The sequence below is a fragment of the Conger conger genome, chromosome 1 (assembly GCF_963514075.1).
Source record: "Conger conger chromosome 1, fConCon1.1, whole genome shotgun sequence".
In the NCBI taxonomy this organism is placed as follows: domain Eukaryota; kingdom Metazoa; phylum Chordata; class Actinopteri; order Anguilliformes; family Congridae; genus Conger; species Conger conger.
In genome coordinates this window covers 30,903,288-30,928,035 of record NC_083760.1, presented here as the reverse complement: position 1 = coordinate 30,928,035, position 24,748 = coordinate 30,903,288, and the positions used below count along the sequence as shown (strand labels likewise).

Below are 24,748 nucleotides of genomic sequence, written 5' to 3'. Positions count from 1 at the left end.
CAGCTGAATAAATGTAATTTAATATGTGATGCCTCGTTAAAAAATCCTAGTGCGAAAAATGAGAACCTTTACTGCATGAGAAGCTGCAACAAACTAAACCAAAGCCTTCATTCCCAGTGGTCAAGATCCCATGGCAGTTATCACAAAGTGTAGGGCTCCCCAGACTCCTGGTAAATGATACTAAACATCTGTAATATGTCTGTTTAATTAAGCATTAAGCTTGTAAGGTATCTGTAAAATTTTGCTTGCCCTGTGAAGTGCCACAATTACAAATTTACCTTTTTCATTTAGATTAATATTATGTCACAGTAGTGAAGCTTGGGGGAATTAAATTGTACGAAGGGAATATTTTACATTACTCAATACATTTCTCAATATTAATTAAAATAAAGATGCATGTAAAAAGATTTGCATGAGATGTTACTGATCTGCAACAATGTATATGTTGCGGTTATAGTAATGGAATATCTGCAATTTGAAACATTGTTCTTTTCAATCCTTATTCATAAGTACATTCAGCAATGCTTAAAATGATTGATTTCAGAGTAATATCAGATAATTTCTTCTATGAATGCAAAGTAGATAATAAAAAACTTTCTTCCCACCATAAAAGATGCACTTCATTTTTTACATTTTGCACAAAATATGGAAATTGACTTGAGACGCAGGGCTTTTCATTGAAGGGAAATACGTTTTTTGTTCTCCTTGTTGTGCTTATGGGCAATTGTTACAATTTTCTACATGTTTGTTTTCTTTAGAGAATAGAATAATACAGTCTTACTAGATGATTCAGCGAGTAATAGTGCATGGCAAACATCTGAAAACAAAGCAAACAACAAACATTGCAACCTGCCTCATGGAATTTAATTTATATTTAAAACAACATTTGCCCAATAAATAAGTTATATTCTGACCTTTTCCTGGTTTAAATGGTTTATTTTAATAGGCATATAAATAATGTCCATGTGTAGTAAGTCAATACCATTATGATACCATATGATACTCAGTATGATACCATTTTGAATTATTAAAATATCTGAGGGTCTGTATGGCGAGGAGTCATGAGTAATGTTATGCCATTTCAGAGCTTCCAGATTGTGTTTTTGAATGTCCCATCTGATGTTGCAGCTGACTGTCTAACAGCAGGTGTTTGTCCAATGTCAACATGTCAAAGCTTGCAGTTGTTTAACACATCAATAAACTGACACTATTAGAAAAATACAAGGTTGAAACACATGGCTTGGGAATTAAAAAGCAACGGCACAGCTCATTGAGAGTGCTGTCTTTTATAATGAGACTGAGAAAATTCTGCTGGCAATTTGGAATTATTTTATATCTTTCTTGAACATTTTGTTTATCTCAAGTTGCTAGCTAGTGTGGTAATACATTCCTTTGATTTGCATTAAACATAGGCATGCTGGCTGAATTCATAAAGCTCATGTATAGCTAAAAGTTTAGAGGTGGCATTAGTGTGAACGTAGTGCTTTACTGGAGAAATCGAAAGACAGGAAAGCCCAGCCTCTGCCCTACACAAGTCTTGAGAACAGGAGAGTTAGCATCTATCCAAATGGAGGATCTTCACATTCTAAAGACCATAGCTGCAATGCTAGGGAACTGTTGATGGGTATTACCCCTGGCCTCTTAGCCTTCAGTGTCCTCTGTTTCTTGTTTCAGGAATCCAGTTTTGTCTCCCTTCACCCTGCAGTGTGGAGCAGACATCTCAGCAGCTCCCAGGTAAGGTCTTCCTCTGCGCCACACTGAACCCTGGAGATACTTTTTCGGCACCACTAAAACACATGAAAATGTTGATATCTTCAAACCACCTCCACATTCAGAGCTCAGAGCACAGTGGGTTCAAAATAATACATCAACACTGATTTAAAATCCACTTTTAATTACACTGTATTTCAGTTACGAGAATGAGTCTTTCTGTTAAAATTTTAAAGATGTCGAGAAATAGTGGCGCCAAAATCATTTGTTGCAGCCAAGCTCATATAATGTTGTAAATAACCCCTTTGTACTGTTTATTGTTACTCTCATATCCCTTGCGTAATGCGCAGTGTGAAGTGACGAAAGTATCGTATCATTTTAGATGCTTACATAGCCACCTCCTCTGCACACTATGGTGGTAGTGAGAATGTAATGGTGGTCACACAGAGGTGTGATATGAATTAATTGTTATAAACAGCTTGCAACATATGTGTGTTCCAAAACTAAGAACGTGCAAGCAATTGTAAAATGCATTCAATGTATGCAAAAATAGTTGCATTCATATACCTTTTTGTAGAATACAAAGGTAAAAGTAATTTTAAAACAAAATGGTCTCTGTTGTAAAACAAAGAGTGGAAAAGAAAAATCATTAATAAAAGCTTCAACATTTGACAGGAAATGTATAGCTAATCAAGTGATAAAAAGGGAGAGCATTTGGCTTTTGTCACAACTATCTTAGCAGCACTAGCAGTGGTTGCCTATGTGCCAACAGCATTGAAGAAATGGAACTGCAATTAAACAAATAAGACTGGTGAAATATATCCACAACACAGTCAGATCATTAAACCATGAATAAAATTATTTTTGCAATCATCAAAAAATATAGAAACCAAATATCACTGGAACCAAGGTAGAATATAGTACCGTAGTGTGCAAAACTGTGGGCATCCCTGGTCGAAAATCCTTTTTCCAATGAATATCTAAGTAAACAGAAGCGAACCTGACCTCTAAATGGTACATGGTTAAACATGACACATTTTTTTTCACATTTTAAAGCAAGATTACTTTTTATTGAATTTTTTTACAGTTTGAATATAATAAAAAAGGAAAAAGGGCCTCTGCAAAAGTTTGGGAACCCTGTCAGTTCGTTCCAACTCCTCCTCAGGCAACATTGCAGAAAGGTCTCAAGTTTAACTATTAACCGTTTAGAGTTCAGGTTGGCTTTTGATCACATACTGATTCATTGTAACAGACATTTAAACCAGGGGTGCCCAAATTTTTGCACCCCACTGTATGTATCTTCAGAAATGTTCAGCAACATTTTTTCACCTGAGCATTTTAATCTTGTTAGTTACACCCCTACGGACACTCTTGCTGAACAGATAATTTAGTGATTGCCCATCTCTCATCAGAAGTACTGTGATCCTTCAAGACCAGTTGATACTTGATATTGTGATAAATGTCCTTTGTGTTAAAATCTATAAATATGTATTTGTATTTATATTCAAGTCAAGATGGACTGAAACTGCTGTTCTCAACGCGTCCGTGTGCTCATTAAGAGAAGGAGCTCCAAATTGTGAATGAGCTGTTGTTTTGATATCCTTCCCAGTACTTAGCCTTAAAAAAGACAATAGGCTACACATCACCTTCGCTTTAATTAATAATCCCTAAAAATATCTTGTCAGCTTGCTATCAAGCTTTCAGTGTCCCGTATCGTAATTTCGCCATACATCATTCTCCTCGAGCGCCTGTGTAATCAGTCTCATTGATTCATGAGGGTGCAGGCGTTTATCTGGCGAGCAGATTGGAAACGAGCGCGGAATGTGAAATTCACGCCCCCTCCCCCCTGAGCCACAAGAGGAGAGAGCCAATCGGATTATGTGACCTCTGTTTCAAAAGTGCTGCTGAGAGTTTGCTCTTGACTGATGCGCCGTTGCATTTTTGACCAGACCGTTTTGGCATGGTTCCAGTAAAAAACCTCCTTGTGTATAACATGTAAATAACTCCTTGTAATTTAATACCCATGTTTCACTATTAATCAAATCTACAGACAGGAGGGTGTCTATTCCTGGGGTCTTTTAACCATTTTATTGAAGTGGCGGTTCTCCACATGATGATCATTTTAAAGGGGTAGAACGTTAGATGCAGCATTTTAGATACGCTCTAAAATGCTGTATCTATTGCCAATCAAGTGCCTTTTAACAACTTTTTAACAAACGGCACAGTCTTTCTAACTGACACAGCCTTCTGCACATATGTCTTGTGAATACTTTGGTTGGCATGATGACATACGCTGTAAGTAAGCAAGGTTTGTAAGTATTTGAACAGTGGAGCAATTTCTGTTCTTTTTGATTTGTATTCCAGCACATTGAATTTTAAACAAAACAATGAGGTTGCAGGCTGTCACTGATGTAGCGTAGTGGGAATTGCACTTTCACTACGGGAGGATTGCAGCCTACCAGTACAGGCCAGGGTTTGTATGGGAAAGCTGCAATGCACTAGTGGGTCTAGGCCCTGGGGAATAGGCTGGATAAGGATTCCAAGTGGTAAAACAGATACACATATATACTCACTGTTATGTAGGCCTAGATTCACCTGAGTCTCTGTCCCTTTTACTAAATCTACAACTCGTCGATTAAGTCAAGATCTCTCTGTAGCTGCCGTTTTTGTAGCAACATGTACAATACTGAGAGAATGGTTCTCTAATAGGAAGAATGATTTACTCTGAATGGGAAGTGTGACAGGGTGGTGTGTGGTATGTACTGTGCTGCGTGATCATGGAATTCACCAGAGATCATTTATGTTTTCCTCAAGGTTTGTGAAACTCAAAATGCTCAAAACGTGTTTCTCAATAAGCTGATAAAAACTGTACACTCAACCCACACAGTTATTGCATATCAGCTAATGGCCCAGTGAATAATTTTCATTTGATTTATGGTTTAATGCAAACCGTTTTTTTCTGTTGCATGATCAATTTGTCGATCAACAGTGTAAATGGATGGAGTAATATTATGTACAGACAGTAATGGGATGCCTGACAAGTTGTTTTTTTTTTGTTTTGTTTTTTCCCATTCCCATAAAGTTATGATAAAAACTCCCTGGCTTGATGAACATCTGTCTGGTTTCCTGGATGGCCCCTTAATATTAGAATTTTCTGACCCAGTAAATACATTTTTTTTATTGTACATTTAATGTTATCATGAATACCAACGATTTAAAAATATATATGGTATTAAATCTTACATTTTTACAATTTGTTTTTACTTTTTGACACATGGTCTTGGCACTCATGACTAAGTGTTAACTATTTAGGGATGTTACCAATAGGTTTGTAGGCAACATGCCTAGAATGTTCTTCTAAGACCAAAGATGGACAGCGTCCAGATCATGAGCTTTACTTCAAGTTTATTCGATAAATGTAACGCAAACATGTTCCAACTCTCAGAAGTTTACTCCAAAATGATACTGAAATCTCCAATTTTACCAACAGAGGTACATTATGTTCCATAAAACAGGATTACTGAGTTAGCCACACCCAAAGCTGGAACATGGACTGAAGTAAAAATAACTGTTCCAGGCTTTACCGTTATCCTGCTAAATCACCTAAATCAATGCTACTTTGTGGAACAGGCCCCAGGTGATCATATTGGTCTTGGTAAAAAAAAAAAAAAAACACTTCTTACAATGTCTGTGAAGAGAAGCTCAAAAACATTGCTGAGACCTTTTATCTCTTTAATAAACAAACTTATTTAAACTGGTGAGGATGACTTTAGGATGATAAACACATGTTCTTTCAAGTCAAGGTCCTCTGTAAAGCCCTCAATCAAAAAAAGAAGCTAAAATCAAATTGAGAACCATTTAACTTCAGGTCCATATCTGTAAATTAGGGTCATAATCTCATTTGCACATGAAAGAAGGGATTCTTCAAAAAAGCCCTTACTCATGAAACTTTAGAGAGGGAGCACCATGAAGGCTCTGTTGTCAGCAAGTAGATAACGAGGGTAACAAAAGGACACATTTCCCCCCAAACTCTCTGGCCATTTGCTTTGTCATCAGTGCTTTACTTAACATTTTGGCTCACCAGCCACTGAGCATTTTCACCACCTTGCATGGAGCCACTAAATGAATACTTTGAAGCCGTTTGTTTGCGGCACCAAGTTTGGCTATTGACTGAAATCAAACAACACTCAGGAAGCTAGAGCGAGAGGGCGGAGTGGATGGGCCGGTGGGGTGAGCATACAGCGTAGTATCACCACAGAATGACTAATTTCATATGCCTTTTGTGAACAATAATAATGTACAGTACTGTGCAAAAGTTAGGCACCTGTATAACATTCTGTACAGATAAGATTCTTTCAAAAATAATACATGAAAGATCCTAAATAAATGTACTGTACATTTTACGTTTAGCAGAATAGTTAAAAACTGAATCAAATCAATATTTTTTGTGACCACATATATATATATATATATATATATATATATATATACTCTCACAATTGTATGTACATAAAAGAAAGTGTAGGGTGCCTACTTCTGCACAGTACTATATGTATGTTATACAAATTGCACTTACTGGATATACCCTTACTGGACACTGTAATCACATCATATTACTCAGTTTTTTTCTCTGTTATGCACATTAACGTTTCCTGTAATTTCCATCAACAGCCTCAGCATGAGATGCACATTTAAAGTCATCCGTACATTTTTCTTCCGTTCCCTTGGCTCGTTTTTCAGCGATAACGTACACGCCCAGTTATAAGAAGACCCCGCCCCCTGTCCCGCCCCGCACCACCTCCAAGCCACTCATCTCCATAACGGCCCAGAGCAGCACAGAGTCCACGCAGGACGCGTACCAGGAAGGCCGGCACCCCCAAGGGGCGCCGTGGCCCCAGGACAGCCTTGGAGAAGGGCTGTACAACTCCACCGACAGTCTGGACAGCACCAAGGCGGTCACCATCGCCATGGAGATGGCGGCCAGCAACCGTCACCCGTCGACGGACAGCCACAGCTCAGTGCTCACGTGCGACAAGGCCGTCCTGGTGTCCAGGGCCGAGGAGTATCTCCAGACCCCGCGTTCGTCCATCGGGATCCAGGTGGGTGGCGTAGAAACAGGGGAACACCCCCCCAGTAATGCCCCTCTTTGCTTCCCAAAATTAGCAGCCGAAGAGTCATTCAGCCTGCATCTACAGCCCAGGAATCAGGATTCACTTTGCATTGGTTCTACTCAGGCAAATGACCTTATTATCTTTTATCGCTAATCTCTTTTGAACATAGTATCATTAACCCAAGGTCTCATAGTAACATTATCGTTGATAATCGTATATGATAATATTCCTTGCATAAAGACTTTGGTAAAAATCTGGATTTAGGTTTTATGCTCCATCTAAATGGACTGACCTGCAACAGTATCTGAAATTGATATACGCTCATTTCATTCAATGATTTTAAATCTACAATTTCGGACTTCTATTTTCTTAGTGATGCTTGTACTTGCTTTATTTTACTTTCTTTACCTTTTCTGTCTGTGCTTGAGGTTATGGGAAATGTGTGTTTGAGATGCATGTCTCACTTCAAAAAGTGATCTTGATCTCAATGAGACCTGTTTAAATAAAGGAATAATCGTAATAATTTGAAGGGGTCATTTCAAAATGGCTGCTTCGCTCCCCCTACTATCAATCAATGCAGGCTCACAGCTCCCTCTGAGAATGCCAGGCCTGCCATCAAGTATAAAATGTGTCAACTGCTTTGTTTCTTCATCCTTTTTAATAATCACAGCTTTTTCTTGTCTAGTTATTGTTATTTAGGTCTGCAGACTGTCTGCCCATCTGTTTGAAATCCTAACATATTTACACTGGCCTGTTGGAAGCTGTTAATCTATAACTGTCAGGTTCCCTCAAAGGACTGTATTTTCAGGCCAGCATCTGGTGTCCTGCGAGCCGGTGTGCTGTTAATTTTGTATTTTCCGGACGATCCAGATGACTCGTGGCACACCGAAGTGGGAGGAGAGCGGTTGCTCGGGGTGTGTCAGTCAAGAGTGAGCAGCTCATTGCTGCAGCTTTTATAGCAATTTTCTGCTCAGACAGGTCCACATTTCATCAGTAGGGCCTACTGAGACAAATTATTGTTTGTTTTAATACCTATACCATTTAATACCATTACACCTACCATTATGTAGCATACTGGTTACTACTAACATCATGGAGCAGTCTTGCTGTAAACTGCACAGTGTTTCCAATTTGTGTCAGTCATGCATATGCAAGCTGCATTAAGTGCAGTAGTTCTCCTAGCATATCTTCCTCGCTAATATAATTTGGTCGTGCTCAATATGAAAGAGTACGATAAGATGTGTTGTTATTATTTTTTGTCTGGAAGGCAGGAGGGCCTCCAGACAAAAGAAAATAGCTCAGTTCAGTTTAGTAAGCCATATCATTCATATGAATTAATTATTTAACTGTTCATATAGGTTTAATTGGGAATCAATAGTGGTTCATAATAAATATTTAGGAAATGTTTAACTGAATGTTTAATTGAAATTCTGACAGAAGAAAATGCATAAAAATTCAAATGGATTTATCTTATTTCTGAAATTGCGGAAATTGCTAATACAACCTGCGCAATATGCATGGATCTTAAAGGTAATGAAAAGAATGAATTTGACTGGATACGAATGAATCAAGGTGCACCACTGATAATATAATCAGCATAATCCAGCCCTTTTAACACCTACACCACGTGTCTTGATGTGCCCGCCCTTTGCTTCACCTACGAAAGTGCCAACATCCAAAAGCCACACCCAATGCGCCTCACCAGTGACCGCGCCAATGCGCCATGCAAAGTTGATTCCGGAAAATACGGCCTTAAATCTCTCTCTCTCTCTCCCTTTGAGTACTGCATCACAGCACCATCCTCGCTCAGTTTCTGGTGAACGGGCAGCGTGTTGAGAATGATAAATTATTCATTGAAGGGTTTGCGCTTAATGGTGGATTGCAGGCTCTGCACATGCACATGTGGTTGTGTCCCTGTCCACTGGAATTACCACCTAGGCGATGGCTTTGATTTACAAGGTTTTTAATCAGCTTGAAAGCAACAAACATACAGGGCTCCCAGAATGCACTTGTGTTCAGATGGACTCCCATGCAGTGAGTGAAATGGTTTGATTTACCAACGGACGCCAATGTGACTTGGGGGAGGATCCCTTTCCCTAAGACGTCCGTAAAACAATGTCGATTGTGTTTTGCAAATGGGGAGTTGCAGTAGTGATGTCAAATTTGCGCTGTACAGGTTGCACTCAGCAAGGCATTCACCCTTGGGCCAGTGATCATTTTCCATTCAGCAGGTCAAACTGTACTACATTGGAGTGAACAACAGGGGAGTTTATGCCATTGGGAGGGGTGATGAATCTCTCACTTGGGAGTGTGTAGAAGACCTGATATGTCACTTCACGAGTATAACGAATTTGCATTGAAATGGCGCATAAACGTACTCTACCTCTGTCAACCTTCATCAAAATTACCACAGCGTGTATTTAATATTATCACAGCCTGACAAGTCAGCGTTCTCCACTGCACATCGCCCACTTGCTTTTCAATGGGTCTCTTGTACAGGGACTGCCGGATGCAGTACCTTCACGTATGCCAGGTAGAGAGCCTTCTTGCTTGCTGTTCTGAATCCTTTCTGAAAGTCAGGAGCAGCCCTGCTCTTTCCTGCCACTCTCCTGTTTTGCAATGATTCTTCGGTCTCCACCTCTTCACAACTCGCGGACTGAGATGCTTTTTCAACATGACTGGTAGAGCAGCCCGGACCTTCTCCACGAACCTCTGGACCAGCCAGACTGACCTGACCCCCGCCATGGCTGCAACCTCCTCAGCCTCACCTGAGAACTCCGGCCTGGACAAAGGTGTACCTGTGAGATGAGCAACTTGCACTATCCACACTGATGCAGGGGTTATTAAAAAGTGGTTCTTCACCCCAAAGTTTTATAAAATTCTGAGGGAAGCCCATCAATCCCCGGGGCCCGACCCGAGGACAGTTGCTATTCTGCTTTTGTTTCCTCCTCCAACGTGAAGCCAGAGTCCAAGTTGTCCCTCTACTCCTCTGATAAGGATAGCAGATGCTGTAGGAGCTCGGCTGTGCACTGCGGGTCAGTTCAGCACAAAACCTCACAGCCACTGGTCTGATATCTCCTGTCCGTCAAGAGACTTCAAAGAGATAATATGTTCGCCCTGTCCAGCTTCGCGTTCCTGATTTAAAAAAGAAGGATGTTGGAGCGTCCATGTCCCTTAAGTACGGCTCCTTATCAAGGCCCCTGTAGCTTTCTCCTGTAAGATAGAGCTCAACCCCTGGCTCTTACTGGTGACCTTATCATACATCCTGGAAGTATTACTATTATCATTTCTATTATTTCCAGAGAACTTCTGCTCCAGCAGTATTATGTCCCGCTTCTGACCTGCGCAGTGTGATGTGCAGAGTACTGCTTACAGAAGACCTGAATTTAAACCTTGCCCACCTCCCACCATTTGGTCAGATTCCTCTTCTTTGAGTCCCCTCCAATGTCCCCAAAAAATGCCAAACATTTGGCAGAACATCACATCCTGTAACATTAAACATTAAAGTTATTTGTTCTTTTACAGATAAAACAATGCCTACAATGATCAGGTTGTGGTCTGACAGAGTGCTTAGGCATATAGTTGTTTAAAGTACCCTTGTTGCCTGCAAGCTTTGAAAAATAAAACCTTCTGGTCACTGTGTGTTTCCTGTAGAAACAATCTGTAAGCCTACTGCTTGGAGGATATCCTCAATATTTGTATTTGATTCTGGCATACATTTACTCCCATTCCTAAGGGAGGGCAGCAGCAACGCTCTCTCTCCCCGGAGGGAGTCCCCTAGTCTGTTTATATCAAAAGGTCTCTGAACCTAGATTCCCACCCCCCTAGACATCTAGTTTCTGGCTTTGCTCACTGGGTAACATGGATGAAGGTAAAGTACAAGGTAGTTAATGGCAGCCCTCCGTACACCCTACAGATAAACTGCAGAAAAAACACCATGCATACAGATATTCTTCTACCTGAAGGGAGGGTGATGGCCTGGATTCAATTAATATTAATATTCTTTAGTTCTCTCTTACAGCTGGAGCCTTTTATGTATTTCATTTCTTACCCTACCTTACCAAATCATTTGTTTTATTAAGGTAATTCATAATAGTCTCTGGGGTTTGGCAGGGGTTGTTATGTCTGTCTCCCAAGAGAGGTAGTGCTGATGGACCAACTTCCTACTTTATGTATAGGAAGGTGGTGGAGTCCTAGCTAAATGGCTATTAGAACATCTTTTAATCACTCACTTATCTTTCATTTTGTGAAGCAAATTCTAAAAGTTTTACAAACAAACATTTAATTGTATATATAAAGTCTGAATTCCATCATCACTTGTGTTTTACTTGAACTTACAAATAAAGTTCACCATTAATACGTGTTTTTTCAATGCAAGCACAAGATTTTCCATTAATTTTGGTGAACCCTGAACCTATCAAGGTTGTGAAGAGAGAAATATTCCTTGAATCCAGGACTGCAGAAGTTAAGGGCAAATTTTATTGAAGTCACTAAAAGCCTGATGAGAATGGCATTTTCCCCTGTATTTCATCTCCCAGGAGTCTTGGGTTTCTTATCTTTCTTTTAGAAAGAACTTCTCAAGGTTTATCTGGATTTGCATTAAGTGCTAGATTTTGTGCTAGTGTTTTGGGGTTTGGATGAATACATCTTTTTTAAAACAATGATTTACTGCTGTGGATGATGACCCATGCAATGACATAAACTGTGGGGGAAGTGTGGTCTTTTGACCGGTATTTTTTTGTTGTTCCCGTTGTTATTGTGGTAGGTGGAAACAGCCGCAGATCCAGAGCCAGAGAGAAAACGTCCCACAGAATACCATTCTATAGGGATTCAAGTGGAGGATGAGAAAAGGTATGTGGGATGCAATCCAAATGTTCAATGGAAATAAATAGTGTTATTGTGATATACACATACAAAGTTATGCTGTGCTGTTTCTGGTTTTTGCATAGGTGACTACAAACAGCATTATAATTCTTTAGTCACATGACCTTGACTCATTATAAAGTGACACATCTGCAACTGTCAGATAACCATCAGCAGTTAATTAGCACCAAAGGAAGCAACTTGTCACAGACCCTGTGTTCTGTCTTTTCGTGTGTGCATGGGTATGTGCAGTCGTATGCAAAAATGTGGGCACCCCTGGTCAAAAAGTATTTTACAGTTAATATCTTGGTGAACAGAAGCGAACCTGACCTCTAAATGGTACAATATTAAACATGACACATTTCTTCAAATTTTAAAGCAAGATCACTTTTTATTTTTTTACAGTTTCAAAATAATTAAAAAAGGAAAAAAGCCCTGTGCAAAGGTTTGGGAACCCTGTCAATTAGTACTTTGTAACTCCTCCTTGGACAACTATAACAGCTTATAAATGCTTCCTGTAGAGTCAAGAGTCAATTCTCGATTTAAAAAAAATTCTCAATTCTTCCTGGCAGAACACCTCTAGCTCAGAAATATTCTTCGGCCTCCTTGCATGTGTGCATATATTTGCGTGTTAGTGCGTGTGTGCGGTGCTCATGTTTCTGTGTGTGTGTGTGTGTGTCTGTGCATGTGTGTGGTCTGTCTGTGTCCGCCCGTGTATGTTGTGCATATGTGTGTGTGTCTGTGCATGTGTCTATATGCATACATGTGCGTATATATGTGCACACATGCGTAATCGTCTCTGTGCCCCCGCGCTCCAGGCTGGGCCGCTTCAAGCGCTCCAACAGCGTGACGGCGGCGGTGCAGGCCGACCTGGAGCTGGAGGGCTTCCCCGTAGCCACCGAGGACAAGGGCCTGCAGTTCGGCGGCTCCTTCCAGCGCCAGCAGCACTCGGAGCCCAGCACTCCCACCCCCTACGGCGCCGTGCGCACCGTACGCACCCAGGGCCTCTTCAGCTACCGCGACGACTACCGCGCGCCCGCAGAGCCGCCCAGCCCCCAGCGCCGGCCCCAGCCCTGGCTGCCCGACGCCCCCCAGGAGCCCCCCGACACGGGCCGCGTCTCGCCCGCCCCCCGCCGTGACGGCAGCTGGTTCATGCAGCTGCTCCACACCGAGACCAAGAAGATGGAGGGCTGGTGCAAGGAGATGGAGAGAGAGGCAGAGGAGAACGACCTGGAGGAGGACAGTGAGTTCAGCGGCAGGTCCCGGGTCGAATGTGTCATTGTTTTGGGTTCTTCTCTGTGCTGGATTGAGCTTGCCTGGTGCTGTTGCGCCAAACCAAGGGGACCAGAAGATAGGGTTTGCACTTTTTCATAGTATCATGGTATTCACAGTATTTCATAGGTGCCAATATACCAGACAAGCTCAGTAAAGCGTAGAAAAGTATTTGAATTAAAAAGAATTGCGTATTTGACCCAGGTCTGGTTTAAAATGTAAAATGTGATCTGCAGTTAGTATATACTTTTTATGCTTTATCGCCCTTTTCGCCTGGATTTGGAATTCTCATCCATTGAGGTCGCTAGTTAGCGGCGAGAGGCAGACATCCCCGCCAGTTGAAAGCCTCCCATCCTTGGCCAGTTTTTGGAGGCTGCAGACCACAGTCGGCACTGGCAAGGTCCAGATTCAGTTACAGACCATGGGTCTGTACTGTGCTGTACTACTGTACTGGAACAGTGCAGTACTCACCCCCAGTGTCACTGCATCTATGCTTTTTTAATTGCCAATCATCAGTTACATTTATCCCTCCAATCAGCCTTCGCTTTTCCTGTAGTATGGGGTGTAGGATGTATAAGTTGCTAGCTTTGGAGAAGTGCACATACTATGACTATAGTGCTCCTTAGAATGACCTTTTTGCCAGACAGAAAAGTGTGTTTGGAAAGCTGAGGCTATTCCAGTGCAGTGGTCTCCAACCCTGGTCCTGAAGAGCTACAAGGCTGATTTTTGTTGTTACTCTGCACTTAATTAATCAATTTGAGCTGTGAATTACACAGTTAACTCGCCTCACCTGGTTGCTTGGGTCTCAACTGGATGCTGATTTTAAGGTGAAAACAAAAACCAACAGATCCTGTAGCTCTTCAGGACCAGGGTTGGAGACTACCGTTCCAGTGGATATTGGAAAGCAACCCCACAGAATTCAGCCCTGAGAAGCTTCCGGACTGTATCATCCATGTTCTGCAGACCTGTATGGTTGAACTAGCTGCACAGTGTGGTTTGTGGCTTGTGAAGCTGTTCTCACTCCTTGTCTTTCAGTTCTTGGTAAAATTCGGAGTGCAGTGGGAAGTGCACAACTCCTCATGTCTCAGAAATTCCAGCAGTTTTATTGGCTGTGTCAACAAAACCTGGTATGTAACCTGCGCTGTGTTTGTGTATGGTGTGTATACCTGTGTGTGCGTCTCTCTCTGTGTGTGTGTGATGGCAATGGTTAACATACACTGGCTCTAGCAAGTTTTAGAAAATTCTCTTCACTGCTTCATACAAACCTATACAATAGCAGTAACTGTTTATTTTTGAAGAAATGGTATGCATTTGTACTGTTCTGTGACTGTATTCATAGCCTTCAGTTCTTTCAGAAGTACTGTATATCAAAATCACTAATCCAATGCTTCATATTTGATCCCTGAAGTAACTGAAATGTGAATTGACTCTTTTGTTAACTGACTGCTGTGCCCGTCTTAAATAACAGCTTTCGTTTTAGTCTTATTCTCTTCAGGTTATTTGATTTCAGGATTTTACTTCTCCCAAAAATTACAAAGCCTGTGAGATGCACTTTCCTTCCTTGACATTTAAAAGAAAGCCTTTTAAGTTTATACACATTGAGAACACAGATTGTGGCATTTTGAATGACTCCACGAAGCAAACAGGTGGCTTGAAGAGTACATTTGCTCATGCTGTTTTTTATTATCAGATTAATTACAAATCTTGATTTAAATATCCTTAACGGATTTGTGGATGAAGGCGCCCTATATCACAATGCATTTCAACGGTCATGTGTCTTGAAAAAAGGTTATGTGATCAAATACAACGCTGGTGTGCAGGTCGCATCCGTCTATTAAGGGAGATGTAACGCACAGGTCCCATCCATCTGTTAAGGGAGATGTAATGCACAGGTCACATCCATCTGTTAAGGGAGATGTAATGTGCAGGTCACATCTGTCTGTTAAGGGAGATGTAACGTGCAGGTTGCATCAGTCTGTTAAGGGAGATGTAACGCACAGGTTGCTCAGTCTGTTAAGGGAACTGTAACGTGCAGGTCACATCCGTCTGTTAAGGTAGATGTAACGTGCAGGTCACATCCGTCTGTTAAGGGAGATGTAACGTGAAGGTCGCATCCGTCGGTTAAGGGAGATGTAACATGCAGGTCGCATCTTCCCTGAAGGGGTTAAGTCCAAAAAAATGAAATAAAGGCAGCAACCTTGAGAGAACACTGTTGGTCGCATTTAGTCACATGTTGACACATTGCGGCTTAAGATTTTATAGGATCCCAATGTGAGTTGGCATCCGGTCCCAGTGGAGTGTGCGATAGAGCGACAGGTGGCCAATATGAGCAATAATATCTGGCAGTGTTCTGAGAGGCAGCCTGCTTTACAGCAGGGCTCCCAAACTTTCTGAACATAAGACCTACTTAAAGAGCAAATGCACTTATGGTATATTTAAATGTTCTTGGCATATTCCAAAACAACTTTCAGTGCTGTGAAAAAGTATTTGCCCCTTTCCTGATTTCCTCTATTATTGGATATTTGTCTCGCTGAATGGTTTCAGGTCTTTAGACAAAATGTAATATTGGACAAAGAGAACACATTTTTAAAATAATTATTTCGTTTATTTCATGAAAAAGCTCATCAAGCACCCATATCACCCCTGTGAAAAAGTAACAACTGGTTGCACCACCTTTAGCAGAAATAATTGCAACAAAGTGCTTCCTATAATTTGATATAAGTCTTTCACATCACTGTGGAGGAAGATTATCCCACTGCTTTAATTCAGACAATTTTTCCGTTTTCAAGCTTGAACTGCTCATTTCAGGTCCTGGCACAGCATCTCTATTGGGTTCTAGGGACTCAGACTAGACCACTCCAAAGGCATTTCTAAAGCCCTTGGACACCACCAAACAACAGTCAGAGCCATTATTTCCAAATGGAAAATGCTTGGAGCAGTGTTGAATTTTCCCAGCAGCGGCCAACCTGCTAACCCAAAGAAACATCAATTCTTGTCTCACATTTGCAAAGAAAACACCTGGATAATCGCCAAGCCTTTTGGGACGATGTTCTATTGACAGATGAGTCAAAAGTGGAACATTTGAATGACAAGGGTCGCATTATGTCTGGCTTAAAGCAAATGCAGCATTTCACAGTAAGGACATTATACCAACATTCAAACAGGTGGTAGGTGTGGGGTTGCGTTGTTGCTTCAGGACCTGGATGACTTGCCATTATTGAACGAACCATGAATTCTGAAAAGGAGAATGCCCAGTCATCTGTCCATGAGCAGAAGCTGAAACATAATTGGGTTATGCAGTGAGACAATGATCCAAAAAAACAAAGGTAAGTCCACATCTGGGTGGCTAAAACAAACAGTTTTGGAGTGGCCTAGCCTAGTCAAAGCTGAATTGAACCCAATAGAGATGCTGTGCTGCTGAAATGACCTGTACATGTTTGAAAACTTACCAATTTGTCTGAATTAAAGTAGTTCTGCAAAGAAGAGTGGATTAACATGCATCCACAGTGATGTGAAAGACTGATATGAAATGAAGTGAAATTATTGCTGCTAAAGGTGGTTATTAAGTTTAACCCTTTCTACTTTGCCCCACTAGAGGGCAGTTTCCACCTTTTTTTTTTACTAGTCCAATAAAAGTGTCAATATCTCAAAAACTATTTACTGCACACACATGGTTGAAGACTTGTATGAAAGAAGAGGTTTGTACCATTCAGAGATTTGAGAACAAATGTATGTCAAAGCATGTATATACACTGTGTACAAAATATAAAAATACAAAAAACAGTAATATACAAAGAAAATACAAAACACCTTATGTTTTTATAGTTTAGCATATCTCAAGTCAAGGGCCGACCAAGAAAACATGTACATTGAACCGACACAGAAAGTCAGCCATTGTTAATTGATATGTAGCAGATAACAAAAATGCTGAAATTATAATAATGATAAACACTTTTAAAACCAAAATAATTGCATAAATACAGTGGGGTGCAAAAATGTGGGGTTACATGTTGCAAGCACGTCCATGTAAGCAATCAGTAAATTGGCTATCGTTCTCATGCGCCTGCTTCCTTTTGCTTTTCTATCCAACTTTTGAATTTGTGCACAGCATTAGCACTCCTCAGCAAAGCGGGCTGGCCATGGGTGCCAGGCACTAATAATTCAAAGGGTGGAAAATTTATCTTGCAGTCAGATTTAAAAAATATCTAGCAACGTTGTAAAATAAAAAACTATGTTATTTGAATACATTTTTAAAATTATTACTCTCTACCTGGTACACCTAATATCATAGCCTACATGTTATAGTAATGTTAGGTGTTTTGTAATATCCTAATTAAACCTACCACTGTCACCTAGATGCCATCAATTAGTAACATCACCTGTGACAAAGTTGCTTCAAATGTAACTGTTGTGTGTGCTCCCTGTTTATTTAAACTCAACATCTAATAGCATGGTGGCACGGATGGTGCAGTGGGTAGCACTGTCGCCTCAGAGCAAGGAGGTCCTGGGTTCAAATCCCTGTGCGGAGTTTGCATGTTCTCCCTGTGTCTGCGTGGGTTTCCTCCCACAGTCCAAAGACATGCAGGTTAGGCTGATTGGAGAGTCTAAATTGCCCGTAGGTGTGAGTGAATGGTGTGTGTGCCCAGTGATGGACTGGCGACCTGTCCAGGGTGTATTCCTGCCTTTCGCCCAATGTACACTGGGAAAGGCTCCAGCCCCCTGCGACCCTGTTCAGGATAAGCGGGTTCAGATAATGAATAATGAATCTAATAGCATACTCTATAAGTGGCATCACATAGGCTACAACTTTTGTGTTGCCGAGTTTTACTGAGTGGTTGCCTACTCATTTCTACACTGTGCGTTCTCAGTCAGTGCATTGATGGGAATTTGTAAACTACCAATTGCATGAACAATTTTTGGGAGACCAAGCAGTGCAAAATTTCCGCATCTGGGCAGAAGGTGCTTACTCAATTTCCTAAAAACCCTTCCAAAAATACGGAATCCCAGAGAGTCGAGGCTATTTAAAATGCACTTTCCTGAAGTAAATGGTAAAATAATTAAAAGTATAGCCTGCCACTTTAGGATGCAGATCGCATATTTGTGAGGGAAAAAAATGGTTTTGCTAGAGGTAAGTAGTCGTTGCAGGTTTATTGACACATTTCTGTGAAAAGCATTTTGATAAGGTATTGCGATATGTGAGTGAACAACGCTTTCTTGAAATGAGCCCCTGAACTGTAAAAGGTAAATATAAGACCTTTCTGAAAATTTTTTAAAGCAAGCCTTTTATTTTATTTTTTCCATCCATCCATCCATCCATTATCTGAACCCGCTTATCCTGAACAGGGTCGCAGGGGGGCTGGAGCCTATCCCAGCATACATTTGGCGAAAGGCAGGAATACACCCTGGACAGGTTGCTCGTCCATTGCAGGGCACACACACCATTCACTCACACATTCATACCTATGGGCAATTTAGACTCTCCAATCAGCCTAACCTGCATGTCTTTGGACTGTGGGAGGAAACCGGAGTACCCGGAGGAAACCCACGCAGACACGGGGAGAACATGCAAACTCTGCACAAAGAGGCCCCAGTCGACGGGGATTCAAACCCAGGACCTCCTTGCTGTGAGGCATTTGAATTTTTTATTGTTTAGAAATAATAAATAAAATGGCCTTGTGAAGAAGTTTGGGAACCCTTTTGGATTATTCTTGGTTACTTTTTAAAAAGATGATTTCTAAGGCCCAGATGGTGATTTACTTGTTAAGGCTTCAATGAGGAATATACATCCAGGGCTGAAATTCTTATTCTGATGTAACCCCATGACTTTTAAAGTATCCAACTGCAGTGGCTGTTCTGTCTGGTGTTAACAGCCATGGGCTCCTTTAAACAGTTGTCCAAGGATGTCAGAATGAAAATGGTTTATTTCTACCAAGAAAGAGAAATGTCAGAAAACATTATTAGAAAATAGAAGATACATAGAACAGTTGAAGTCAAGGCAAGGTCTGGAAGACCAAGAAAATGTTCAGATAGAATGGCCCAAAACCTGGTGATGAATGCTCAGAAGAACCGACACATCACTGCAAAAGATTAGCAGACATACTGTATGTCTAGCTGTTCACAACATACTTTAAACAACAAAGACCTACATGGCAGAGTTGCCAGAAAGAAGCCTTTCCTCCAATCTCAACACAAAATTAAGCGTCTGAAGTATGCAAAAGAAAACATTGAGAAGCCTGAAGCCTTTCTGAACAATGTGCTTTGGACTGATGAAACCAAAATGTGACTTTTGGTCTACCACCAAAGAAAAAGAAGGGTGAAGCAGAAAAACACCTTGCCAACTGTTGAGCTTGGCAGAGGATCCATTATGCTTTGGGGTTGTGTGGCAGCTGTGGGCGCAGGGAATATTGTGCGAGTGGAAGGAAGAATGGATTCCACCAAATATCAAGAAATTCTAATGGCTAATGTTTGAAGGTCAGTCCAGACATTGAAGTTGAAGAGAGGTAGGGTATTCCAGCAAGACGATGATCCAAAACCTCAAAATCAACCATAAAGTACCTCCAGGAATGGCCTCCACAGTCCAGACTTGAATATTATTGAAAGTCTGTGGAGAGATCTCAAACATGCAAGCAGGCTGAAGAATATTTCTGAACTAGAGGTGTTCTGCCAGGAAGAATGGGGAAAAATTCCAAAAGCAAGAATTGAACGACTCTTAGCTGGCTACAGGCCAGTTGCAATACAGTACAGTAGCCACAGTTTGTAAGCTGTTATAGTTGCCTAAGGAGGAATACTAACTTAGAGTTCCCAGACTTTTGCACAGGGCCCTTTTCCTTTTTTTATTTTGAAACTCTAGAAAATAAAAAGTAATCTTGCTTTAAAAATTGAAGAAATGTATCATGTTTAACTTTGTCCCATTTTGAGGTCAGGTTCGCTTCTGTTCGGCAAGATATTAATTGTAAAAGGCTTTTTGACCAGGAGTACCCAACATTTTGCATACGACTGTACTTTATACACTTACTTTTACTGTAAAAGATTTGTAACTTTGATGATGGCACTTGAATGCATTTGATAGAATCCTGGCACCTTACAGTCTGTACATCAGAAAAAAGAAAATAGTTGCCATCTCATTTTGCAAGCTGCAGTCAGCAGTGTGTCCAATCCATTTGATATTATGATTGTAGGCAAGATATACACACAGTACATGAGTGACAATAATAATGAGTATACGCTATGAGGGAAGGTAGTAATGTCTACAACCGTACAACACTGAATTGGTTTCAAACTTGGTGTAGATTCTGACTCGAGATTATTAATTTGTAGGTTTATATTATTCCTGAGAGCAGAAAAATAATCTGTCTCCTCAGCTTGAAATAACAGCTTCATTTATCACCTACATTCCTTAGAGATGTACTTCTCTAATCATTGTTTTCATCTCCACATTATCATGATTTTTGTTGAAATGTTGCTAAATAAATAAAACAGGTGTGTAGCTCACCTCATGGAGGGGATGGTGTCTCCAAAAGAGCTTATAGTGCCACCTAGTGGTTTTTGGACAGAAATAAGGGAAAACCTTCAAAATGTCCTTCATAATTCTCCCTTTCATACTATTTTTTTGCTGGTATCCATTACCACTCATTGTCCTGATAAACGATAACACTATTGATGCTACCAAAATCTACAGGCGTCATCATTGTAAGTCAAGTTTTGAACATTTGCATAAGGCTTCAGTTACTCTCAAGTGAAATCATACCACTTATGTACTTGGTCTAACTGACTTATGCACACAATAAATATTTTAGTATGCACCATTAATAGGCTGGGTAAATGGCTGAAATGACGACACTTTCTGCAGTTTTTGACCCAGCAGCACGCCCAGTTTTAGGGAGACTACTTTCATATGGACGAAGGCTGTTTTGGCGTTTCGGAGTTTACATTTTTTAGTGCTTGGTAAACTTCAGACTCTGTATTAAGAATGAGAATGAGAGTGAACCTCTATGAGTGAATGGGGGAAAACTCAGGTTTAGTAAAACGAAGTATGTGGAGCAGAACAAGACCCATGTTGTTGTTGTTGTAGTTAATGTTTACTGGTATTCTTTTCCCATAGGATCCCAGTGCCATGCCCCGCCCCACATCTCAGGACCTGGCTGGATTCTGGGACCTACTGCAGCTGTCCATTGGTGATGTCACCACAAAGTTTGACAAACTGCAGCACATTAAGAATAACAAGTGGATGCACATCGAGAGCCCTGAGAAGAAGGTGTGCGCCCTAACAAACCTCTATCACTTCATTCTGCAGTTATCCATCATTGACAAGACACCATTTTTAAACTGAGACAAGCAAGGCTTAACCACTACTTTGTCAGCAAGTGAAGTTATATACCATACAGTGCATTCTATAAGTATTGGACATGGGTGAAATTTCTCTTTTTTTGCTCGGCACTCCAGTACATTGGATTTCAAATTAAACAATACATATGAGGTTAAAATGCAGACTGATTAGTCAGTTGCTCTCTACTCTCTGTTTCTGATTAGTTGACTGATCAAATTTTGTTGCTTCTGTAATGCTGGTAAAAGAAAGCATTCAGTATCTAGTCTTGATTCTAGGCTTTTGATTGTCTTTGCAGTCTGTTTTTGGCAGTTGTCAATAGGGGCAGAGTTGTACCAATGTCAGTCAAAGCCGCAATTATGAGACAAAAACAGTCAGAGATTTAGGATAAATGGTAGGCTTACCAAAATAAACAGTTTGGAACTGTAAGAGGAAAGGCAGCTCTGGTGAGCTCAGTATTTGCAAAGCAGCTGATAGTCCAAGGAAGACCTCTACAGTTGATGGCTGAAGAATTCTTGCCATGATGAATGAAATAACATGTCTGATAGATCAGAAAATACTGTTCAGGAGGTGGGTGTGGATGTGTCAGTGACAACTACACAGAAGACTTCACAAGCATAGATATCTACAGGCTACACTTTAAGATGCAAACCACTTGTCCACTGCAAAAACAGAATAACCAGGTTTCAGTTTGCTAAGCAGTACATAAAAGAGTCTGCAGAGCTATGGGAAATGGTCTTGCGGACAAATGAGATCAAGATTGACTGGTCTCAGAGTGATGGCAATAGCAAAGTGTGGAGGCCAAAGCACCTCATCTGTGAAACATGGTGGTGGGGGTGTCACAGTTTGGGTATGTATGGCTGCCACAGGGGCTGGCACATTTGCCTACATTGATAATGTAACTGCTGATAGCAGCTGGAGAATGAATTCTGAAGTGTATAGAAGCATTGTATCTGTACAATCAAATGCCTCCAAACTGATTGGATGGTGCTTTAACTCACAGCAAGGCAATGATCTCTAACCAGTGCTCTCTTTCTTCTTAATGATGTTCTAAACAGTTTGTTTCAGTAAGCCTATTGTTTGGGCTTTGGTCTCAGACTGCTTTTTCTCAGCCTCATAATGACTTCCTTGACTTTCATTGGCACAATGCTGGTCCTTGTGTTACCAAATGCCAATAACAGACTCCAAACGTAGTCAAAAGCCTACAGTAGAATCAAGACTAGATACTGAAACTTTTACATGCTCTAAGGAAGCAATTGAATACACCTGACTCATTAGAAATACCTGAGAATTCAACTGTCCAATTACTTTTGATCCCCTAAAATAGGGTGACTGTATAAAGTGTGCTTCTATTTTGCATTATTTTCTTTAATTTAATACAAACTTTTTCTTTACTAATTATATAATCAGCTTAGCAATTTGAGTGAAAATTTGAATATTTTACAAAATTACATTAATTTCAGAATTTCTTAGTATTTGATATGTCCACCTTTTACTTTAATGGCAATGTACACTCAAGCTGGCATGGACTCCACGCATTTGTGCAAAACCTGATGATTCATGTTATCCTTGCGTTATTTGACAATGTTCCAAAGAGCATCTTGTGATGTTACTGAATGCTTGGCATTTGTCAGTCTTCAAGTGCCCCCATAAATGTTCAATGGGATTGAGGTCAGGTGATTGTGGATTGTCCAGCACTCCAGCTCTTCTCTGGTTTTCAAGTAGCTCTTGCAAAGCTTTGATGTAACATTAATTTGTTCAAGTGCTTATTATCCCCCACAGGTGGTAAGGATGATGGTGAGGGAGGCCATAAATAAACCAAGGAATGCAGTTTAAGAATTGCAGTGGCTGGTTGTGTCTTGGGGTCACCAAGTCTAAAAATAACTACAATAACTACTAAAAATAACTACAAACTGGCACCTCCATACCAGCAAACTCTTTGGAAGGGTGGCAATAAACAAAACCAAGCATCTGGAGTTAACCAAACCACTTTGGAATTATGACTGGAAGAGAGTGCTACAATCAGATGAGAGCAAAATCTAACGTTTTGGCCATACACACCATCGACATGTTTTGGTCGGCAAAATGGAATGCATACAAAGAGAAGCACTTCATACTGTACCTACTGTCAAATATGATGGTGTATCATTCATGTTTTGGAGTGGTCCAGGGGCACTATTTAAGATCAATGGCACAATGAATTCAACAAACTGCTAAGATATCTTGGCTGAAAATCTGGCCTCTGCTAGGGAGGTCTTGGTCATAGGTAGATTGTCCACAGGACTGTGACTCCATCAAAATCCACACAGAAATTTTGGACTATGTTCTGCAATGGCCATCTCAGTCTCCATACTTAAATCCCATAAAGATCCTGTGGTGTTAACTGAAGAGGGGGGTATCCCAACGAATATACTGTCATTTTTTCCCTGGGTGTTTGCATAAAGTATTAAACCAGGGGTTGTGGAAGCTGTATTTTATTTGAAAATGATTTGGTTGATTCCATTTACATTACATTATTGGCATTTGGCAGACACTCTTATCCAGAGTGACGTACAGTTGAATAGAGTAAGCAGGAGACAATCCTCCCCTGGAGCAATGCAGGGTTAAGGGCCTTGCTCAAGGACCCAACGGCTGTGCGGATCTTATAGTGGCTACACCGGGATTAGAACCACCGACCTTGCGTGTCCCAGTCATTTACCTTAACCACTTCACTACAGGCCGATTTTTTTAATAAAGCACACTACTTTACACATTTTAGAAAATAAAGCTTATGTCAATAACTTTTAGTCCATATTTATGAAGGATGCCAATAATTCTCGATCCGAATGTATTTATACTTTTATAGTATTTGAATTCAAATCAATTGCGTATTTGACCCTGGTCTGCTGCAACAAATGCTGTTCCACCTCAGAGCGTTTACCTCTGTGTTTCTCTCCCCTTGAATCTGAAACGGAGAAGCCGCCACCCCCCGTACCAAAGAAGACCCTGAGGGGGAAGTCCGTGGCCCGGGACCGGTCGCTGGACCTTCCGGACAGACATCGGCAGGAGGCTCGGCAGAGGCTAATGGCCGCCAAGCGGGCAGCCTCCTTCCGGCAGAACTCGGCGACCGAGCGGGCGGACAGCATCGAGATTTACATCCCCGAGGCCCAGACCCGTCTTTGAGAACAAAGACACTGCGGTAGCCCCGCAAACCATATCTAGTTTAATTCCTCAACCCCAACCAGACACCCCTAAAACATTTGTTTAGTTTTTTGTTTTGTTTTTTTGTCTTTTCATGCAGCTATAGGAACTGTGCGTTCACTGCAGCCATGACGCGGAAGGAAGGTATTCATCTCCTCTCTCTTCCTCCTTCTGGTAAAATATATATTAGTAACTATCTACTGTAGCAGTTAGTTTTTTCTCGCCATGCAGTTAAAACAGGTTTTACAGGAAAGAGATGGTTATTAAGGGAATCCCTGTGATTTACTTT

General features: G+C 40.9%; 1 protein-coding gene across 1 annotated transcript in view; it reads left to right on the top strand.

The window, feature by feature from the left end:
- Window positions 1-24,441, top strand: part of dlgap2a (discs, large (Drosophila) homolog-associated protein 2a) — a 78,527-nt gene extending 54,086 nt beyond the window's left edge. The window contains exons 7-13 of the mRNA XM_061243988.1: window positions 6,451-6,875; window positions 11,587-11,672; window positions 12,503-12,927; window positions 13,992-14,083; window positions 21,058-21,210; window positions 23,873-23,881; window positions 24,235-24,441. Coding sequence (XP_061099972.1) covers window positions 6,451-6,875; window positions 11,587-11,672; window positions 12,503-12,927; window positions 13,992-14,083; window positions 21,058-21,210; window positions 23,873-23,881; window positions 24,235-24,441 — 1,397 coding nt within the window. The remainder of the gene's footprint in view (window positions 1-6,450; window positions 6,876-11,586; window positions 11,673-12,502; window positions 12,928-13,991; window positions 14,084-21,057; window positions 21,211-23,872; window positions 23,882-24,234) is intronic.
- Window positions 24,442-24,748: the final 307 nt, after the last annotated feature.